Source organism: Salmo trutta, chromosome 26 (assembly GCF_901001165.1).
Source record: "Salmo trutta chromosome 26, fSalTru1.1, whole genome shotgun sequence".
In the NCBI taxonomy this organism is placed as follows: Eukaryota; Metazoa; Chordata; class Actinopteri; order Salmoniformes; family Salmonidae; genus Salmo; species Salmo trutta.
In genome coordinates this window covers 47469020-47490176 of record NC_042982.1, presented here as the reverse complement: position 1 = coordinate 47490176, position 21157 = coordinate 47469020, and the positions used below count along the sequence as shown (strand labels likewise).

The window sequence follows — 21157 nt, the reverse complement described above, 5'->3', positions numbered from 1 at the left end:
AAGTTACACCCACTGAGCTGCAATAATCACGTAGCCAGTTGTGAAGAGAGAGAATCCTGCTAAAGTGTTCAATGCCACGATTCAGAGAGGAAGGCTTGTTTATACTGATCCCCAGTCAGACTGACTCAAGTGTCTCCAGAAGTGGATGTGATGTCATTGATACAGGAGGACTTGTTTATACTGATCCCCAGTCAGACTGACTCAAGTGTCTCCAGTAGGGGATGTGATGTCATTGATACAGGAAGGCTTGTTTGTACTGATCCCCAGTCAGACTGAATCTAGTGTAGTAAAGCCCCCTTTACTGGCTCAAATAGTCGACCAATTAGTCTGTTAACAACCCTTGGTAAACTTTTGGAAAAAAATGTGTTTGACCAGATACAATGCTATTTCACTGTATTGTCAACAGACTTTCAGCATGCTTATAGGGAAGGACATTCAACAAGCACAGCACTTACACAAATGACTGATGATTGGCTGAGAGTAATTGATGATCAAAAAATTGTTGGGGTTGTTTTGTTAGACTTCAGTGCGGCTTTTGACATTATCGATCATAGTCTGCTGCTGGAAAAACGTATGTGTTATGGCTTTACACCCCCTGCTATATGTGACTCACCACCTGGATTCGGTCTTATGTAGCAACATTTGAATTTCTGTTTTTTTTACATTGGATAAAAGTAGAGATTCATTGCTACAAAATGGTATATTATACACTGCATTTCAGGAAACAATGGGAAAGTAATTCTGCTTTGAAAGTTGATCAACTTGTAAACTCACTTTTGAGAAAATGGCCTATGAATGTTTTGGTACGTACTGGAGAGCCCTTCTTTGTCTTCACCTATTCAGAATAAGCCCCAACCATCTCCTTAAGGGTTAATCTGTGCGTTCTGTACTAACTCTGACCATTTTATTCCCCCTAGCAGAGCTGGTTAGGCAGTTTTCATGTTATCCGGAGCATTGGTGACTAACTGTGCTGCTGGCAGCAATTGAATTATACTTTGTTGTCGATGTTTACTGACACCGGACATATTCAACGGGTGTTGAGCGTTCAAAAATGCATCAGTTATTCTGCGCTCTGGCAAACTAAGATGAGAGACTTTTGTTAAGAAATGTAGCTAGATAAATAGATAAACTAGATAAACAATGAATCCCAAAAGCCTGACGTAACGTTAGCTAGCTAGCTAAAAGTACAGTAACTTGAAATGAAAATATTTTGTCAAAATTAGAGTGGAGTCTTTTGTTAACCTCTCTGGCGCATGTGGGACGAACTCGTCCCACCTACGTAACAGCCACTGAAATCCAGTGGCGCGATTTTTGAATCGTTAGAAATACTATTACTTCAATTTCTCAAACATATGACTATTTTACAGCTATTTAAAGACAAGAATCTTGTTAATCTAACCCCACTGTCCGATTTCAAAAAGGCTTTACAACGAAAGCAAAACATTAGATTATGTCAGCAGAGTGCCCAGCCAGAAATAATCAGACACCCATTTTTCAAGCTAGCATATCATGTCACATAAACCCAAACCACAGCTAAATGCAGCACTAACCTTTTATGATCTTCATCAGATGACACACCTAGGACATTGTGTTATACAATACATGCATGTCTGTTCAATCAAGTTCATATTTATATCAAAAAACAGCTTTTTACATTAGCATGTGACGTTCAGAAAAAGCATAACCCCCGCAAACTTCCGGGGAATTTACTAACAGTTTGCTAAATTACTCACAATAAACGTTCACAAAAAGCATAACAATTATTTTAAGAATTATAGATACATTACTCCTCTATGCACTCGATATGTCCGATTTTAAAATAGCTTTTCGGATGAAGCACATTTTGCAATAATCTAAGTACATAGCCCGGCATCACAGGGCTAGCTATTTAGATACCCACCCAGGTCAGCCTCCACCAAAATCACATTCCCTATAAGAAAAATTTTCTTACCTTGCTTGTTCTTCGTCAGAATACACTGCCAGGACTTCTACTTCAATAACAAATGTTGGTTTGGTCCCAAATAATCCATCGTTATATCCAAACAGCGACGTTTTGTTGGTGAGTTCTAGACACTATCAGAATGCTTCATCACGGTGTATGGCGCATTGGCGTGACAAAAATGTCTAAATATTCCATTACCGTACTTCGAAGCATGTCAACCGCTGTTTAAAACCAATTTTTATGCCATTTATCTCGTAGATAAGTGATAATATTCCGACCGGGAATATGCATTGAGCCTAAACAGCCGAATTAAATTTCTCCTCAGGAGCGAATCGTGCACGCGCCTCATTCAAAGGTCCTCTGAGCCGCCACTTGCCAAAGCCGATAATGTGTTTCAGCCTGAGGCTCCCTCGTCAACCTTCAGTTATTTCCCGGGCTCTGAGAGCCTATCGGAGCCCTGGGAATTGTCACGTTACAGCTAAGATCCTTACTCTTCAATAAACAGATGCAAGACGCACGACTCCTTGTCAGACAGGGTACTTCCTGCTTGAAACCTTGTCAGGTTTTTGCCTGCCATAGGAGTTCTGTTATACTCACAGACACCATTCAAACAGTTTTAGAAAATTCAGCGTGTTTTCTATCCAAACCTGAACAATAATATGCATATTCTAGCTTCTGAGTTGGTGTAGGAGGCAGTTAAAAATGGGCACATATTTTTTCAAAAATTCTCAATACTGCCCCCTATCCCAAACAGGTTTTAAGACATGTAGCTAGCTAGCTAAACAATGGACCATAATCACATCTCATGACGTTACTACCCTGCGTGAATCTGCAGGTAGCTAACCAACCAGGTTCTACGGCTATAACTAGTCAACCAAATGTGTCTGAGATATGAAGAATGAGATCATACACATAACATTAGCTAGCGACCCAGCCAGCTAACGTTAGCTAGCTAACAGTACACTTGAAATGAAACCACTTTCTGTCAAAATTTGAAATGTGTAATATCTGAAAATGTAGCTAGCTAGACTATCTTACCCATGGTCTGAAATCGGAGTAGATAGCCAGAGCGAATTTACCAGCTAATACGTCTATCAACAGTTGCAGTGACATTCTATTGAAATGGATACTTGCATGGAGTCTTTTGTTTAGACATGTAGCTAGCTAAACAATGGACCATAATCACAACTACCCAGCCAGCTAACGTTAGCTAGCTAGACTATCTTAACAGTATACATCATTATTGAACATGTCTCCTGTCTGATGCCGTGCATGGTTGCCCTTAGTTTGACAATGTAATCCAGACTGGTGTTTTCTCCATCCCTTTAGCTATCATACTCTAATTCCACTGATTTCAAAATTCGGTCGTCCAGAAAGTGGAGATCATACACATAACGTACATTGTATGATTTCTCTTAATTTACGATAGATAAATGGCTGGTTCTTTTTTTCCTGACACCGTAGGTTCATGTACTTTGACGTGAAGCAGTCAAATTAGCGCTCTATTTTCATTTTTGACCTTTAATCCCTGAAAAATGGCCTTAACTCAAAAAGCGTTGAGGCCTCGACGTCATCTTTTTCGGGGCTAACAGCCCATTGGTTCAAACCTATGCTCACCAAGTTTCGCCTTCAAAGTCTTTTCCGTTTAGGAGAAATGGCCATGTCGTGATTGGTGATGTTTTGTACATTTGCAATAAGATTCCATTCGCCATCTGGTGGAATTTACCGGGACAGCGGAAAAATGACCAAAATGTGAACATTTTATAAAACGGAAACCGAATGTCCGAGAGACTTCGTTCGATGACTTCCCGGAAGATTTGGCCCTGGTGCACGGCCCGCCGCCATCGGCAAATTTTACAAACATTCGCGGACGTCTAGTAAGGGACCGTACATTTGCAATATGGAGTTTCTCATCAATCACACAGCAAATGCCAAAATGTGCCCTTCATGTATGACATGCCACTGGCTTGGGGTAAATCCTGAATGTCTATGTATGCAGATGACTCAACACTATGCATATCAGCTACTACAGTGACTGAAATGACTACAACACTTAACAAAGAGATGCAGTTAGTTTCAGAGTGGGTGGCACAGAATAAGTTAGTCCTAAATATTTCTAAAACATAAAGCAATGTATTTGGGACAAATCATTCACTAAACCCTAAACCTCAACTAAATCTTGTAATGAATAATGTGAAAATTGAGCAAGTTGAGATGACTAAACTGCTTGGAGTAACCCTGGATTGTAAACTGTCCTGGTCAAAACATATTGATACAACAGTAGCTAGGATGGGGAGAAGTCTGTCCATAATAAAGCGCTGCTCTACCTTCTTAACAACACTATCAACAAGGCAGGTCCTACAGGCCCTAGTTTCTACCTTCTTAACAACACTATCAACAAGGCAGGTCCTACAGGCCCTAGTTTCTACCTTCTTAACAACACTATCAACAAGGCAGGTCCTACAGGCCCTAGTTTTGTCACACCTGGACTACTGTTCAGTCGTGTGGTCAGGTGCCACAAAGAGGAAAATTGCAATTGGCTCAGAATAGGGCAGCACGGCTGGCCCTTGGATGTACACAGAGAGCAAATGTTAATCATATGCATGTCAATCTCTCCTGGCTGAAAGTGGTGGAAAGATTGACTTCATCACTACTTGTATTTATGAGAGGTACTGACATGTCAGTTTGAACTGCTGGTGCACAGCTTGGACACCCATGCGTACCCCACAAGACATGCCACCAGAGGTCTCTTCACAGTCCCCAAGTCCAGAACAGACTTTGGGAGACGTACAGTACTACATAGAGCCATGACTACATGGAACTCTATTCCACATTAAGTAATTTATGCAAGCAGTAAAATTAGATTAATAAAAACAGATAAAAATACACCTTATGGAACAATGGGGACTGTGAAGCAACACAAACATAGGCACAGACACATGCATACACACACACAATACCATGCGCACTATACCCACACGTACACATGGATTTTGTGCTGTAGATATGTGGTAGTGTTGGCGTAGGGGCCTGAGGGCACACAGTGTGTTGTGAAATATGTAACTGTATTGTCATGTTTTTTATAATGGTATAAACTGCCTTAATATTGCTGGACCCCAAGAAGAGTAGCTGCTGCCAGTCTGACTGGGGATCAGTATAAACAAGTCTTCCTGTATCAATCCTCATCGATAGTCAAGACTCCATTCCAATGACATGCAGACGCACACCCAGGACAAATTACAACAGTATTTCACCTTTCAGTCGGAGGTGTAGCTCTCGTACCACCTTGATGTGCCAAGAGAGTAATGACAGCTGAGCTCTGTCTCACCAATGTCTCATAGGATGCTCACTGTGATGCAAGGGAGGGAGGAGAGGAGAGGAGAGGAGAGGAGAGGAGAGGAGAGAGGAGAGGAGAGGGAGAGAGGAGAGGAGAGGAGAGGAGAGGAGAGAAGTGGAGAGGGAGAGGGAGAGGGAGAGGAGAGGGATGTTGATGTTGTCGTTACCGTGGGCTTGACGGATGGGAACTGTGCTTCCAGATGACTGATTAAGGTGACATTATAAAACTGCAAAATCATCAAATTATTACCAGAACCACACAGTGAACGTCAATCTGTTAGTGGTACTAAGGGAAGGCTGGTGGTATCATGCCAATCTGTTAGTGGTACTAAGGGGAGGCTGGTGGTATCATGCCAATCTGTTAGTGGTACTAAGGGGAGGCTGGTGGTATCATGCCAATCTGTTAGTGGTACTAAGGGGAGGCTGGTGGTATCATGCCAATCTGTTAGTGGTACAAAGGGGAGGCTGGTGGTGTCATGCCAATCTGTTAGTGGTAGTAAGGGGAGGCTGGTGGTGTCATGCCAATCTGTTAGTGGTACTAAGGGGAGGCTGGTGGTATCATGCCAATCTGTTAGTGGTAGTAAGGGGAGGCTGGTTTTCTATCCACATATTCTCTGATAAAGCTCTCTGTGTTTCCAGCAAATGGCTCATCGTCATTTGTTCCATCTTTTTCAAAGCCTTGAATTCATAGGCCTCAGCGGTGAGCTAGATCTTTAGTTATACTGTATTTATCCAGTTATTTTCCTCTTTTGTGTTTTTCTGTGTTGGGACAGGACAACATTTCTGCTCTTCCAATACGTCCCAAATGGGCACCCTATTCCCTACATAGTGCACCCTATTCCCTACATTGTGCACACTATTTCATACATAGTACACACTATTCCCTACATAGTGCACCCTATTCCCTACATAGTACACACTATTCCCTACATAGTGCACCCTATTCCCTACATAGTACACACTATTCCCTACATAGTGCACCGTATTCCCTACATAGTGCACTATGTCCTTAAGGAAAATATGACTGGAACTCACTCCCAGCACCGCTAGCTAGCTGCTTTTAGTAACCCCACTTGATGCTGTGGATTAATGGCCATTGAGCTAGGTGGAGAGCACTCTGCTTCCCAGCTAATGCCCAGCATAGGCCTGCAGCGTGTTGTGCCCTGTTTTACGTAGGAAGGACCAGAAAAGTGCAGAACAAATGTTTAGATTTAGATCCATTTATTTGCCCCCCCCCCCCACACCAGCATATCAGCTCCAGATAATTTACATTTTGGAAATCGGTTGCTAAATATTCCCATGCATATTAGAGAGTCATGCACTGAGTTTACAAAACATTAGGAACACCTGTTCTTTCCATGACATAGACAGACCAGGTGAAACTCAATATTTGGAAGGTGTTCCTAATGTTTTGTATACTCAGTGTACACTACATGGTCAAAAGTATGTGGACACCTGCTCGTACAACATCTCATTCCAAAATCATGGGCATTAATATGGAATTGGTCCCCCTTTACTACTAGAACAGCCTCCACTCTTCTGGGAAGGCTTTCCACTAGATGTTGGAACATTGCTGCAAGGACTTGCTTCCATTCAGCCACAAGGGCATTAGTGAGGTCGGGCACTGATGTTGGGCGATTAAGCCTGGCTCACAGTCAGTGTTCCAATTCATCCCAAAGGTGTTCGATGGGGTTGAGGTCAGTGATCTGTGCAAGCCAGTCAAGTTCTTGCATACAAATCTCAACAAACCATTTCTGTATGGACCTCACTTTGTGCACAGGGGCATTGTCATGCTGAAACAGGAAATAGCCTTTCCCAAGCTGTTGCCACAAAGTTGGAAGCACAGAATCGTCTAGAATGTCATTGTATGCTGTTGTGTTAAGATTTCCCTTCACTGGAACTGAGGGGCCTGAACCATGAAAAACAGCCCCAGACCATTATTCCTCCTCCACCAAACTTTACAGTTGGCACTATGCATTGGGGCAGGTAGGGTTCTCCTGGCATCCACCAAACCCAGATTTGCCCGCCGGATGGTGAAGCGTGATTCATCATTCCAGAGAACTCACGTCTGTAGCCATGAAGTGCTTTGAAAGGCTGGTCATGGCTCACATCAAGACCGTCATCCTGGAAACCCTTGACCCACTCCAATTCGCATACCGCCCCAACAGATCCACAGGTGACACAATCTCCATTGCACTCCACACTGCCCTTTCCCACCTGGACAAAAGGAACACCTATATGAGAATGCTGTTCATTGACTACAGCTCAGCGTTCAACATCATAGCAACAACACATCTGCCACGCTGATCCTCAACACTGGGGCCAGTGATGTACTGACCTCCTCCCTATAGGCTGTCTCGTCGTTGTCGGTGATCAGGCCTACCACTGTTGTTTCATCAGCAAACTTAATGATGGTGTTGGAGTTGTGCCTGGCCGTGCAGTCATGAGTGAACAGGGAGTAGCAGGCGGGGACTGAGCACGCACCCCTGAGGGGCCCCCGTGTTGAGGATCAGCGTGGCGGATGTGTTGTTACCTACCCTCACCACCTGGGGGCAGCCCGTCAGGAAGTCCAGGATCCAGTTGCAAAGGGAGGTGTTTAGTCCCAGGGTCCTTAGCTTGGTGATGAGCTTTGAGGGATCTATGGTGTTGAACTCTGAGCTGTAGTCAATCAATAGCATTCTCACATAGGTGTTCCCTATGTCCACCTTGAAAGGGCAGTGTGAAGTGCGAAAGAGATTGCATCGTCTGTGGATCTGTTGGGAAGGTATGGAAATTGGAGTGGGTCTTGGGTTTCTGGGATAATGGTGTTGATATGGGCCATGACCAGCCTTTCAAAGCATTTCATGGCTACGGACGTGAGTGCTATGGGTCGGTAGTCATTTAGGCAGGTTACCTTAGTGTTCTTGGGCACAGGGACTATGGTGGTCTGCTTGAAACATGTTGGTATTACAGACTCAGACAGGGAGAGAGGTTGAAAATGTCAGTGAAGACACTTGCCAGTTGGTCAGCACATGCTTGGAGTACACGTCCTGGTAATCCATCTGGACCTGCGGCCTTGTGAATGTTGACCTGTTTAAAGGTCTTACTCACATCGGCTGCGGAGAGCGTGATCACACAGTTGTCCGGAACAGCTGATGCTCTCATGCATGTTTCAGTGTTACTTGCCTCGAAGTGAGCATAGAAGTAATTTAGCTCGTCTGGTGGGCTTGTGTCACTGTGCAGCTCTTGGCTGTGCTTCCCTTTGTAGTCTGTAATAGTTTGCAAGTCCTGCCACATCCGACGAGCATCGGCGCTGTTGTAGTATGATTCTATCTTAGTCCTGTATTGATGCTTTGCCTGTTTGACGGTTCGTCAGAAGGCATACCGGGATTTCTTGTAAGCTTCCGGGTTAGAGTCCTGCTCCTTGAAAGTAGCAGCTCTACCCTTTAGCTCAGTGCGGATGTTGCCTGTAATCCATGGCTTCTGGTTGGGGTATGTACGTACAGTCACTGTGGGGACGACGTCATCGATGCACTTATTGATAAGCCAATGACTGATGTGGTATACTCCTCAATGCCATTGGAAGAATCCCGGAACATATTCCAGTCTGTGCAGCAAAACAGTCCTGTAGCTTAGCATCTGCTTCATCTGACCACTTTCATATTGAGCGAGTCACTGGTACTTCCTGCTTTAGTTTTTGCTTGTAAGCAGGAATCACGAGGATATAATTATGGTCAGATTTGTCAAATGGAGGGCGAGGGAGAACTTTGTACGTGTCTCTGTGTGTGGAGTAAAGTTGGTGTAGAGTTTTTTTCCCTCTGGTTGCACATTTATCATACTGGTAGAAATAAGGTAAAACTGATTTAAGTTTCCCTGCATTAAAGTCCTCGGCCACTAGGAGCGCCGCCTCTGGATGAACGTTTTCCTGTTTGCTTACGGCCGTATACAGCTGGTTGAGTGCTGTCTTAGTGCCACACTCTATGATGTGACGCTGAATGATTTGGTGTTGGTGTTACTCCCTCTAAAACCATCTGATTTAGTGTGGGTGTTACTCCCTCTAAAACCATCTGATTTAGCGTGGGTGTTACTCCCTCTAAAATCATCTGATTTAGTGCTGAATGATTTAGTGTTGGTGTTACTCTCTCTAAAACCATCTGATTTAGTGCTGAATGATTTAGTGTGGGTGTAACTCCCTCTAAAATCATCTGATTTAGTGCTGAATGATTTAGTGTTGGTGTAACTCCCTCTAAAACCATCTGATTTAGCGTTGGTGTTACTCCCTCTAAAATCATCTGATTTAGTGTTGGTGTTACTCCTCTAAAACCATCTGATTTGGTGTGGGTGTTACTCCCTCTACAATCATCTGATTTAGTGCTGAATGATTTGGTGTGGGTGTTACTCCCTCTAAAACCATCTGATTTAGTGCTGAATGATTTGGTGTGGGTGTTACTCCCTCTAAAATCATCTGATTTAGTGTGGGTGTTACTCCCTCTAAAACCATCTGATTTAGTGCTGAATGATTTGGTGTGGGTGTTACTCCCTCTGAAAAAGGAAGGGTTGTTTATACACACAAATAGAAAAAAAATAAGAAATGCCTTTTTTTAATGTATTTTGTCTTGCTTTCCAGGAGGAAGAATTCCCACAGACTGATCAGTGTGTCAGCTTTCTTCAATGTGGCCCTCTTTTATCTTAACTCCTCGTTATCTTCTACGTCCTTCAGAGCGTGAAGAGTTTGGGCCGGTGTTCGTCCAGGAACCACATGATGCCATCTTTGCGTTGGACTCGGAGGAGAAGAAAGTTATGATGAACTGTGAAGCCAGAGGCAACCCAGTACCTGTATACAGGTATGACTCTATCTCTATCTCTAACCCTGTACCTGTACATGCATACAGGTATGACTCTATCTCTATCTCTAACCCTGTACCCGTACCTGTACCTGCATACAGGTATGGCTCTATCTCTAACTCTGTACCTGCACACAGGTATGACTCTATCTCTATCTCTAACCCTGTACCTGTACCTGCATACAGGTATGACTCTATCTCTAACTCTGTACCTGCACACAGGTATGACTCTATCTCTATCTCTAACCTTGTACCTGTACCTGCATACAGGTATGACTCTATCTCTAACTCTGTACCTGCACACAGGTATGACTCTATCTCTATCTCTAACCCTGTACCTGTACCTGCATACAGGTATGACTCTATCTCTAACCCTGTACCTGTAAACAGGTATGACTTTATCTCTATCTCTAACCCTGTACCTGTACCTGTACCTGCATACAGGTATGACTCTATCTCTATCCCTGTACCTGTACCTGCATACAGGTATGACTCTATCTCTAACCCTGTACCTGTATACAGGTATGACTCTATCTCTATCTCTAACCCTGTACCTGTACCTGCATACAGGTATGACTCTATCTCTATCTCTAACCCTGTACCTGTATACAGGTATGACTCTATCTCTATCTCTAACTCTGTACCTGCATACAGGTATGACTCTATCTCTATCTCTAACCCTGTACCTGTACCTGCATACAGGTATGACTCTATCTCTATCTCTAACTCTGTACCTGCATACAGGTATGACTCTATCTCTATCTCTAACCCTGTACCTGTACCTGTATACAGGTATGACTCTATCTCTATCTCTAACCCTGTACCTGTACCTGCATACAGGTATGACTCTATCTCTAACTCTGTACCTGCACACAGGTATGACTCTATCTCTATCTCTAACCCTGTACCTGTACCTGCATACAGGTATGACTCTATCTCTAACCCTGTACCTGTAAACAGGTATGACTTTATCTCTATCTCTAACCCTGTACCTGTACCTGCATACAGGTATGACTCTATCTCTATCCCTGTACCTGTACCTGCATACAGGTATGACTCTATCTCTAACCCTGTACCTGTATACAGGTATGACTCTATCTCTACCTCTAACCCTGTACCTGTACCTGCATACAGGTATGACTCTATCTCTAACCCTGTACCTGTACCTGTGTACAGGTATGACTCTATCTCTATCTCTAACTCTGTACCTGCATACAGGTATGACTCTATCTCTATCTCTAACCCTGTACCTGTACATGCATACAGGTATGACTCTATCTCTATCTCTAACCCTGTACCCGTACCTGTACCTGCATACAGGTATGGCTCTATCTCTAACTCTGTACCTGCACACAGGTATGACTCTATCTCTATCTCTAACCCTGTACCTGTACCTGCATACAGGTATGACTCTATCTCTAACTCTGTACCTGCACACAGGTATGACTCTATCTCTATCTCTAACCTTGTACCTGTACCTGCATACAGGTATGACTCTATCTCTAACTCTGTACCTGCACACAGGTATGACTCTATCTCTATCTCTAACCCTGTACCTGTACCTGCATACAGGTATGACTCTATCTCTAACCCTGTACCTGTAAACAGGTATGACTTTATCTCTATCTCTAACCCTGTACCTGTACCTGTACCTGCATACAGGTATGACTCTATCTCTATCCCTGTACCTGTACCTGCATACAGGTATGACTCTATCTCTATCTCTAACTCTGTACCTGCATACAGGTATGACTCTATCTCTATCTCTAACCCTGTACCTGTACCTGTATACAGGTATGACTCTATCTCTATCTCTATCCCTGTACCTGTACCTGCATACAGGTATGACTCTATCTCTAACCCTGTACCTGTATACAGGTATGACTCTATCTCTACCTCTAACCCTGTACCTGTACCTGCATTCAGGTATGACTCTATCTCTAACTCTGTACCTGCACACAGGTATGACTCTATCTCTATCTCTAACCCTGTACCTGTACCTGCATACAGGTATGACTCTATCTCTATCTCTAACCCTGTACCTGTATACAGGTATGACTCTATCTCTATCTCTAACTCTGTACCTGCATACAGGTATGACTCTATCTCTATCTCTAACCCTGTACCTGTACCTGCATACAGGTATGACTCTATCTCTATCTCTAACTCTGTACCTGCATACAGGTATGACTCTATCTCTGTCTCTAACCCTGTACCTGTACCTGTATACAGGTATGACTCTATCTCTATCTCTAACCCTGTACCTGTACCTGCATACAGGTATGACTCTATCTCTAACTCTGTACCTGCACACAGGTATGACTCTATCTCTATCTCTAACCCTGTACCTGTACCTGCATACAGGTATGACTCTATCTCTAACCCTGTACCTGTAAACAGGTATGACTTTATCTCTATCTCTAACCCTGTACCTGTACCTGCATACAGGTATGACTCTATCTCTATCCCTGTACCTGTACCTGCATACAGGTATGACTCTATCTCTAAACCCTGTACCTGTATACAGGTATGACTCTATCTCTACCTCTAACCCTGTACCTGTACCTGCATACAGGTATGACTCTATCTCTAACTCTGTACCTGCACACAGGTATGACTCTATCTCTATCTCTAACCCTGTACCTGTACCTGCATACAGGTATGACTCTATCTCTAACCCTGTACCTGTACCTGTGTACAGGTATGACTCTATCTCTATCTCTAACTCTGTACCTGCATACAGGTATGACTCTATCTCTATCTCTAACCCTGTACCTGTACCTGCATACAGGTATGACTCTATCTCTATCTCTAACTCTGTACCTGCATACAGGTATGACTCTATCTCTGTCTCTAACCCTGTACCTGTACCTGTATACAGGTATGACTCTATCTCTATCTCTAACCCTGTACCTGTACCTGCATACAGGTATGACTCTATCTCTAACTCTGTACCTGCACACAGGTATGACTCTATCTCTATCTCTAACCCTGTACCTGTACCTGCATACAGGTATGACTCTATCTCTAACCCTGTACCTGTAAACAGGTATGACTTTATCTCTATCTCTAACCCTGTACCTGTACCTGCATACAGGTATGACTCTATCTCTATCCCTGTACCTGTACCTGCATACAGGTATGACTCTATCTCTAACCCTGTACCTGTATACAGGTATGACTCTATCTCTACCTCTAACCCTGTACCTGTACCTGCATACAGGTATGACTCTATCTCTAACTCTGTACCTGCACACAGGTATGACTCTATCTCTATCTCTAACCCTGTACCTGTACCTGCATACAGGTATGACTCTATCTCTAACCCTGTACCTGTACCTGTGTACAGGTATGACTCTATCTCTATCTCTAACTCTGTACCTGCATACAGGTATGACTCTATCTCTATCTCTAACCCTGTACCTGTACCTGCATACAGGTATGACTCTATCTCTATCTCTAACTCTGTACCTGCATACAGGTATGACTCTATCTTTATCTCTAACTCTGTACCTGTACCTGTACCTGAGTACAGGTATGACTCTATCTCTATCTCTATCCCTGTACCTGTATACAGGTATGACTCTATCTCTATCTCTAACCCTGTACCTGTACCTGCATACAGGTATGACTCTATCTTTATCTCTAACTCTGTACCTGTGTACAGGTATGACTCTATCTCTAACCCTGTACCTGTACCTGTACCTGTAGACAGGTATGACTCTATCTCTATCTCTATCCCTGTACCTGTACCTGTACCTGTACCTGTGTACAGGTATGACTCTATCTCTATCTCTAACCCTGTACCTGTACCTGTACCTGCATACAGGTATGACTCTATCTCTAACTCTGTACCTGCACACAGGTATGACTCTATCTCTATCTCTAACCCTGTACCTGTACCTGCATACAGGTATGACTCTATCTCTAACCCTGTACCTGTAAACAGGTATGACTCTATCTCTATCTCTAACCCTGTACCTGTACCTGTACCTGCATACAGGTATGACTCTATCTCTATCCCTGTACCTGTACCTGCATACAGGTATGACTCTATCTCTAAACCTGTACCTGCATACAGGTATGACTCTATCTCTACCTCTAACCCTGTACCTGTACCTGCATTCAGGTATGACTCTATCTCTAACTCTGTACCTGCACACAGGTATGACTCTATCTCTATCTCTAACCCTGTACCTGTACCTGCATACAGGTATGACTCTATCTCTATCTCTAACCCTGTACCTGTATACAGGTATGACTCTATCTCTATCTCTAACTCTGTACCTGCATACAGGTATGACTCTATCTCTATCTCTAACCCTGTACCTGTACCTGCATACAGGTATGACTCTATCTCTATCTCTAACTCTGTACCTGCATACAGGTATGACTCTATCTCTATCTCTAACCCTGTACCTGTACCTGTATACAGGTATGACTCTATCTCTATCTCTAACCCTGTACCTGTACCTGTACCTGCATACAGGTATGACTCTATCTCTAACTCTGTACCTGCACACAGGTATGACTCTATCTCTATCTCTAACCCTGTACCTGTACCTGCATACAGGTATGACTCTATCTCTAACCCTGTACCTGTAAACTGGTATGACTTTATCTCTATCTCTAACCCTGTACCTGTACCTGCATACAGGTATGACTCTATCTCTATCCCTGTACCTGTACCTGCATACAGGTATGACTCTATCTCTAAACCTGTACCTGTATACAGGTATGACTCTATCTCTACCTCTAACCCTGTACCTGTACCTGCATACAGGTATGACTCTATCTCTAACTCTGTACCTGCACACAGGTATGACTCTATCTTCATCTCTAACCCTGTACCTGTACCTGCATACAGGTATGACTCTATCTCTAACCCTGTACCTGTACCTGTGTACAGGTATGACTCTATCTCTATCTCTAACTCTGTACCTGCATACAGGTATGACTCTATCTCTATCTCTAACCCTGTACCTGTACCTGCATACAGGTATGACTCTATCTCTATCTCTAACTCTGTACCTGCATACAGGTATGACTCTATCTTTATCTCTAACTCTGTACCTGTGTACAGGTATGACTCTATCTCTAACCCTGTACCTGTACCTGTACCTGTAGACAGGTATGACTCTATCTCTATCTCTATCCCTGTACCTGTACCTGTACCTGTGTACAGGTATGACTCTATCTCTATCTCTAACCCTGTACCTGTACCTGTATACAGGTATGACTCTATCTCTATCTCTAACCCTGTACCTGTACCTGTACCTGCATACAGGTATGACTCTATCTCTAACTCTGTACCTGCACACAGGTATGACTCTATCTCTATCTCTAACCCTGTACCTGTACCTGCATACAGGTATGACTCTATCTCTAACCCTGTACCTGTAAACAGGTATGACTCTATCTCTATCTCTAACCCTGTACCTGTACCTGTACCTGCATACAGGTATGACTCTATCTCTATCCCTGTACCTGTAGACAGGTATGACTCTATCTCTATCTCTATCCCTGTACCTGTACCTGTACCTGTGTACAGGTATGACTCTATCTCTATCTCTATCCCTGTACCTGTATACAGGTATGACTCTATCTCTATCTCTAACCCTGTACCTGTACCTGCATACAGGTATGACTCTATCTTTATCTCTAACTCTGTACCTGTGTACAGGTATGACTCTATCTCTAACCCTGTACCTGTACCTGTACCTGTAGACAGGTATGACTCTATCTCTATCCCTGTACCTGTACCTGTACCTGTGTACAGGTATGACTCTATCTCTATCTCTATCCCTCTACCTGTATACAGGTATGACTCTATCTCTATCTCTATCCCTGTACCTGTGTACAGGTATGACTCTATCTCTAACCCTGTACCTGCATACAGGTATGACTCTATCTCTAGCCCTGTACCTGTATACAGGTATGACTCTATCTCTATCCCTGTACCTGTATACAGGTATGACTCTATCTCTATTCCTGTACCTGTACCTGTATACAGGTATGACTCTATCTCTATCTCTATATCTAGCCCTGTGGGCGGTGGCCTCTCTGTCTATATTAATTTAAATTTTAATTGCAATTGCAATAAAGACATTTTAAATGTCATATTATGTTTATGTACAGTGTTGTAATGATGTGCAAATCGTTTCTCTCTCTCTGTCTCTCTCTCTCAATTTTCAATTCAATTAAATTTGCTTTATTGGCATGACGTAACAATGTACATGTTGCCATAGCTTACTTTGGATATTTACAATATTAAGATAATAAGAATCAAAATTGTCAACGGGACAACAGTAACAACAATAACCAAGGGTCAAAATAACCCTACATTGAACAATAACAATAATCATACAGTAGAGGACATGTGCAGGTTGATTGGTCTGTCAGACACTGTCCCTCGTCTTGTGGCAGGCAGCAATGTAGAACGCTGCCAACCCACAGCTCTCTGCGTCCTCCCCCAACAGGACGGGTAGCCTATCCTCATCAGAGAGGTCTTTGAAACCTTGAATAAGGATTTCAATTTTGGGGAAATTACACTCTCGAATTGTTTTATATTTTTCACATTTTGTCAGGAAATGCAGCTCTGTCTCAGGTTCTGCTGTGGTGCAGTGGTTACATAGCATTTCCTCTACAGGGAGCCAGATTTTCCTGTGTCTACCCTTCTCAATGACAAGGCTGTGCTCACTGAGCCTGTACTTTGTCAAGGTTTTTCTAAGGTTTTGATCAGTAACCATGGTCAAATAGTTAGCCACGGTGTACTGTCGATTTAGGGCCAGATAGCACTGCATTTTGCTTTGTGCTTGTGTTTCCCAATAAGCAATGTAGTTTTGTTTTGACTGTGTTGTAATTTGTTTTATTCTGATTGATTGGATGTTCTGGTCCTGAGGCTTCAGTGTGTTAGTAGAACAGGTTTGTGAACTCAGCCCCAGGACCAGCTGGATGAGGGTCCTGCGGCTTCAGTGTGTTAGTAGAACAGGTTTGTGAACTCAGCCCCAGGACCAGCTGGATAAGGGTCCTGAGGCTTCAGTGTGTTAGTAGAACAGGTTTGTGAACTCAGCCCGAGGACCAGCTCAGCTCTTGGCATTGCAGGGCTTGGTAATGATATGAGAGGGGGTCACTGTATTTTAGATTTTTCCAAAGCTTAATTGCTCTTTTTTGAGTTTTTTATTATTAGTGGATATTGGCCTAATTCTGCCCTGCATGCAGGGTTTGTATTTTTCCTCTGGACATGTAGGATAATCTTACAGAACTCTGCACGCAGGGTTTCAATGGGGTGTTTGTCCCATTTGGTGAAATCTTGTTTTGCAAGTGGACCCCACACCTCGCTGGCATGAAGTGCAATTGGTTCAATGACACATTCAATTAGTTTTAGACCCAGGTTAAAGAATTATGTTATTTTCTTGACAGTTTTGATGCTGCACGTATTGCCAGTTTGATTTAATTATGTCATATGTTTTACCCCCTACACCACTTTCAATAACTTTGTAGAACAGTCCTGTATGCCAAATAGAATCAAATGTTTTTTGGAAGTCGATAAAGCTAGCGTGTATTTTGGTATTATTTTGGTGGACATGTTTATCTATCAAGGTGTGTAGGGTGTAAATATGATCAGTCGTGCGATGTTTTGGTATAAATCCAATTTGGCTTTTCTCAAGACATTGTGCTTATTAATTACATTTATAATACTACAGAAAACCTTCCCCAGGTTACTGTTCACACAAATGCCTCTGCAATTGTTAGGGTCAAATTTGTCTCCGTTCTTAAAGATTGGGGTTATGAGTCCTTGATTCCAGATGTCAGGGAAATAACCTACATTCAGGATCAAGTTAAACAGTTGTAATTTAGCCAATTGAAATGTTGCACTCTCTGTTTATGTCCATCTTTCTCTCTCCCTGTCAATATATCTGACCATATGTATCTCTCTGACCATATCTATCTCTCTCTCTCTTTCTCTGTCCATCTATCTCTGTCCATCTCTCTCTGTCTCTCTCTCTCTCTGTCTCTCTCTCTCCCTCTCCTCCTTTCTCTCTCTCTCTCCCGCTGACTCTCTCTCACTCTATTTCCATCCTCTCTGTATGTCCATCTCTCTCTCTCCCGCTCTGTGTCTCTGTCCATCTCTCTCTCTGTGTCCATCTCTCTCTCTCTCGCTCTCTCTCTCTATGTCCATCTCTCTCTCTCTCTCTCTCTCTCTCTGTCTCTCTCTCTGTCTCTCTCTCTGTCCATCTCTCTCTCTCTCCTCTCTCTCTCTCTCTCTCTCTCTCTCTCACTCTCTCTCTCTCTATCTGTCTCTCTCTCTCTGTCTCTCTCTCTCTCTATCTGTCTCTCTCTCTCTCTCTCTCTCTGTCTCTCTCACGCTCTCTCTGTCTCTCTCTCTCTCTCTCTATCTGTCTCTCTCTCTCTCTCTGTCTCTCTCTCTCTCTGTCTCTCTCTCTCTCTGTCTCTCTCTCTATCTGTCCATATTCATAAGAATCAGAGCCACAGATTCTACATGTAACCCTTTGATATCATTGTTTATGTCTGCAGTTGGTTCATCAATGGAACAGTAGTGGACGTGGAGGCAGATTACCGTTACAGCTTGATCGACGGCAACTTGATAATAGCCAACGCCAGCGAGACGGCAGACTATGGGAGATACCAGTGTAAGGTGGAGAACAGCTATGGGACGGTCCTGAGTCGGGATGCCCTGCTACAGTTTGCCTGTGAGTATCTCTCTCTCTGATCTCTCCATTTACACATAGTATTATATACAGTATGTTAGACTGAAAGAAAAACAAAACTGGATTCAATCCTTATCGCGGAAGTATAGTGGAAGATCCTTTTTAAAATATAAAGGTAATTTCCGATTAGGTCGACATACTGTATGCAGCGTTTATCGTGAATGCCGTCTCCGTGAAAGCGGTATAAATTGAGTGATGACGCGGATATTTACTACAGATTAAGTCAGGTCCTTAGTCAATGGAACATTTAGAAAATATTCTTTGTTACCATCAGATTCTATCTCTTATAGTGACATTATAATCCCCCCCAAAAAATCATGAAAAGTACCTCTTCAGCCTCTGAAGTAGCGTTACTCAACACAAGCCTTAAGTAGTTTTCAGAATAGTTATGATGAAAATATTAGCAGTAGCCCATCTCTGGCGTTATAAAACATCTTGGTTATTCTCTGCTCTGAGATGATTCTATTTGAATCCCACATTGTTCAGAAAGGCAGTGCTGTGTTCGGCTCTACAGGGCCTTCAGAAAGTATTCAGACCCCTTGACTTTTTCCACATTTTGTTACGATACAGCCTGAATTTAATATGGATTCAATTGAGATTTTTGTCACTGGCCTACACACAGTACCCCATAATTTGGAATTATGTTTTTCAGTTTGTTTACAAATTAATAAAACATTTTAAACTGAAATGTCTTGAGTCAATAAGTATTAATTTACATTTACATTTACGTCATTTAGCAGACGCTCTTATCCAGAGCGACTTACAAATTGGTGCATTCACCTTATGATATCCAGTGGAACAACCACTCTACAATAGTACATCTATATCTACATCTATATCTACATCTATATATTTTTTTGGGGGGGGTTAGAAGGATTACTTTATCCTATCCCAGGTATTCCTTAAAGAGGTGGGGTTTCAGGTGTCTCCGGAAGGTGGTGATTGACTCCACCCCTTTGTTATGTCAAGGAGCCTACATTCGTTCAGGAGTAAAAATGTGCTTAACAAGTCACGTAAGTTTCATGGACTCACTCTGTGTGCAATAATAGTGTTTAACATGATTTTTTGAATGACTACCTCATCTCTGTACCCCCACACATACAATTATCTGTAAGGTCCCTCAGTCGAGCAGTGAATTTCAGACACAGATTCAACCACAAAGACCAGGGAGATTTTCCAATCCCTCGCAAAGAAGGTCACATATTGGTAAATGGGTTAACAAAAAAAAGCCATTAAAAAACTGCCATTGAATATCCCTTTGAGCATGGTGAAGTTATTAATTACACTTTGGATGGTGTATCAATACACCTAGTCACAATAAAGATAAAGGTGTCCTTCCGAACTCAGTTGCTGGAGAGGAAGGAAACCGCTCAGGGATTTCACTATGATGATAATTGACAGGTGCGTCGTAAAAAGTGGACCAAGGCACAGCGGGTATCATCTTCCTTTTTTATTTGGATAAACGTGAACACTAAACAAAACAAAACAAAACAAGAAAACGAATGACAGTCCTGTAAGAATACACAGCTATACAAAGAAACAACTACCCACCAACACAGTGACAAAAACCCCCTACTTAAATATGGCCTCCAATTAGAAGCAACGAAGAACAGCTGCTTCCAATTGAAGGCCAAACCAAAACCTGAACATAGAAATAGACTAAATAGACATTCAAACATAGAAATAGACAACATAGAACATTACCCAAAAACCCAAGACACATAAATCAAAACACACCCCTGCCACGTCCTGACCATACTACAATAACAAAATGACCCCTTTACTGGTCAGGATGTGACAATAATGGTGACTTTAAAACAGTTACAGAGTTTAATGGCTGTGATAGAAAACTGAGGATGGATCAACAACATTGTAGTTACTCCACAATACTAACCTAAATGACAGAGTGAAAACAAGCTAGCTGGTACAGCATATAAATATTCCCAAACATGCCTCCTGTTTGAAACTAGGCACTGGGGTAATACTGCAAAAAACATGGGAAAGCGATTAACTTTTTGTCCTGAATACAGTAAAACACATTACTGAGAACCGCTCTCCATATTTTCAACTATAGTGGTGGCTGCGTCATGTTATGGGTATACTTGTAATCATTACAGACTGGGGAGTTTTTCAGGATGAAAAATAAATGGAATAGAGCTAAGCACAGACAAAATCTTAGAGGAAAACCTGGTTCAATCTGCTTTCCAGCAGACACTGGGAGATTAATTCACCTTTCAGCAGGACAATAACCTCAAACACAAGGACAAATCTACACTGGAGATGCTTACCAATAAGACAGTGAATGTTCCTGAGTGGCCGAGTTA

General features: G+C 42.7%; 1 protein-coding gene across 1 annotated transcript in view; it reads left to right on the top strand.

The window, feature by feature from the left end:
- The window catches only part of LOC115163940 (contactin-5), a 509156-nt gene that overhangs the window by 168176 nt on the left and 319823 nt on the right, over window positions 1–21157 (top strand). The window contains exons 4-5 of the mRNA XM_029716131.1: window positions 9978–10101; window positions 18640–18815. Coding sequence (XP_029571991.1) covers window positions 9978–10101; window positions 18640–18815 — 300 coding nt within the window. The remainder of the gene's footprint in view (window positions 1–9977; window positions 10102–18639; window positions 18816–21157) is intronic.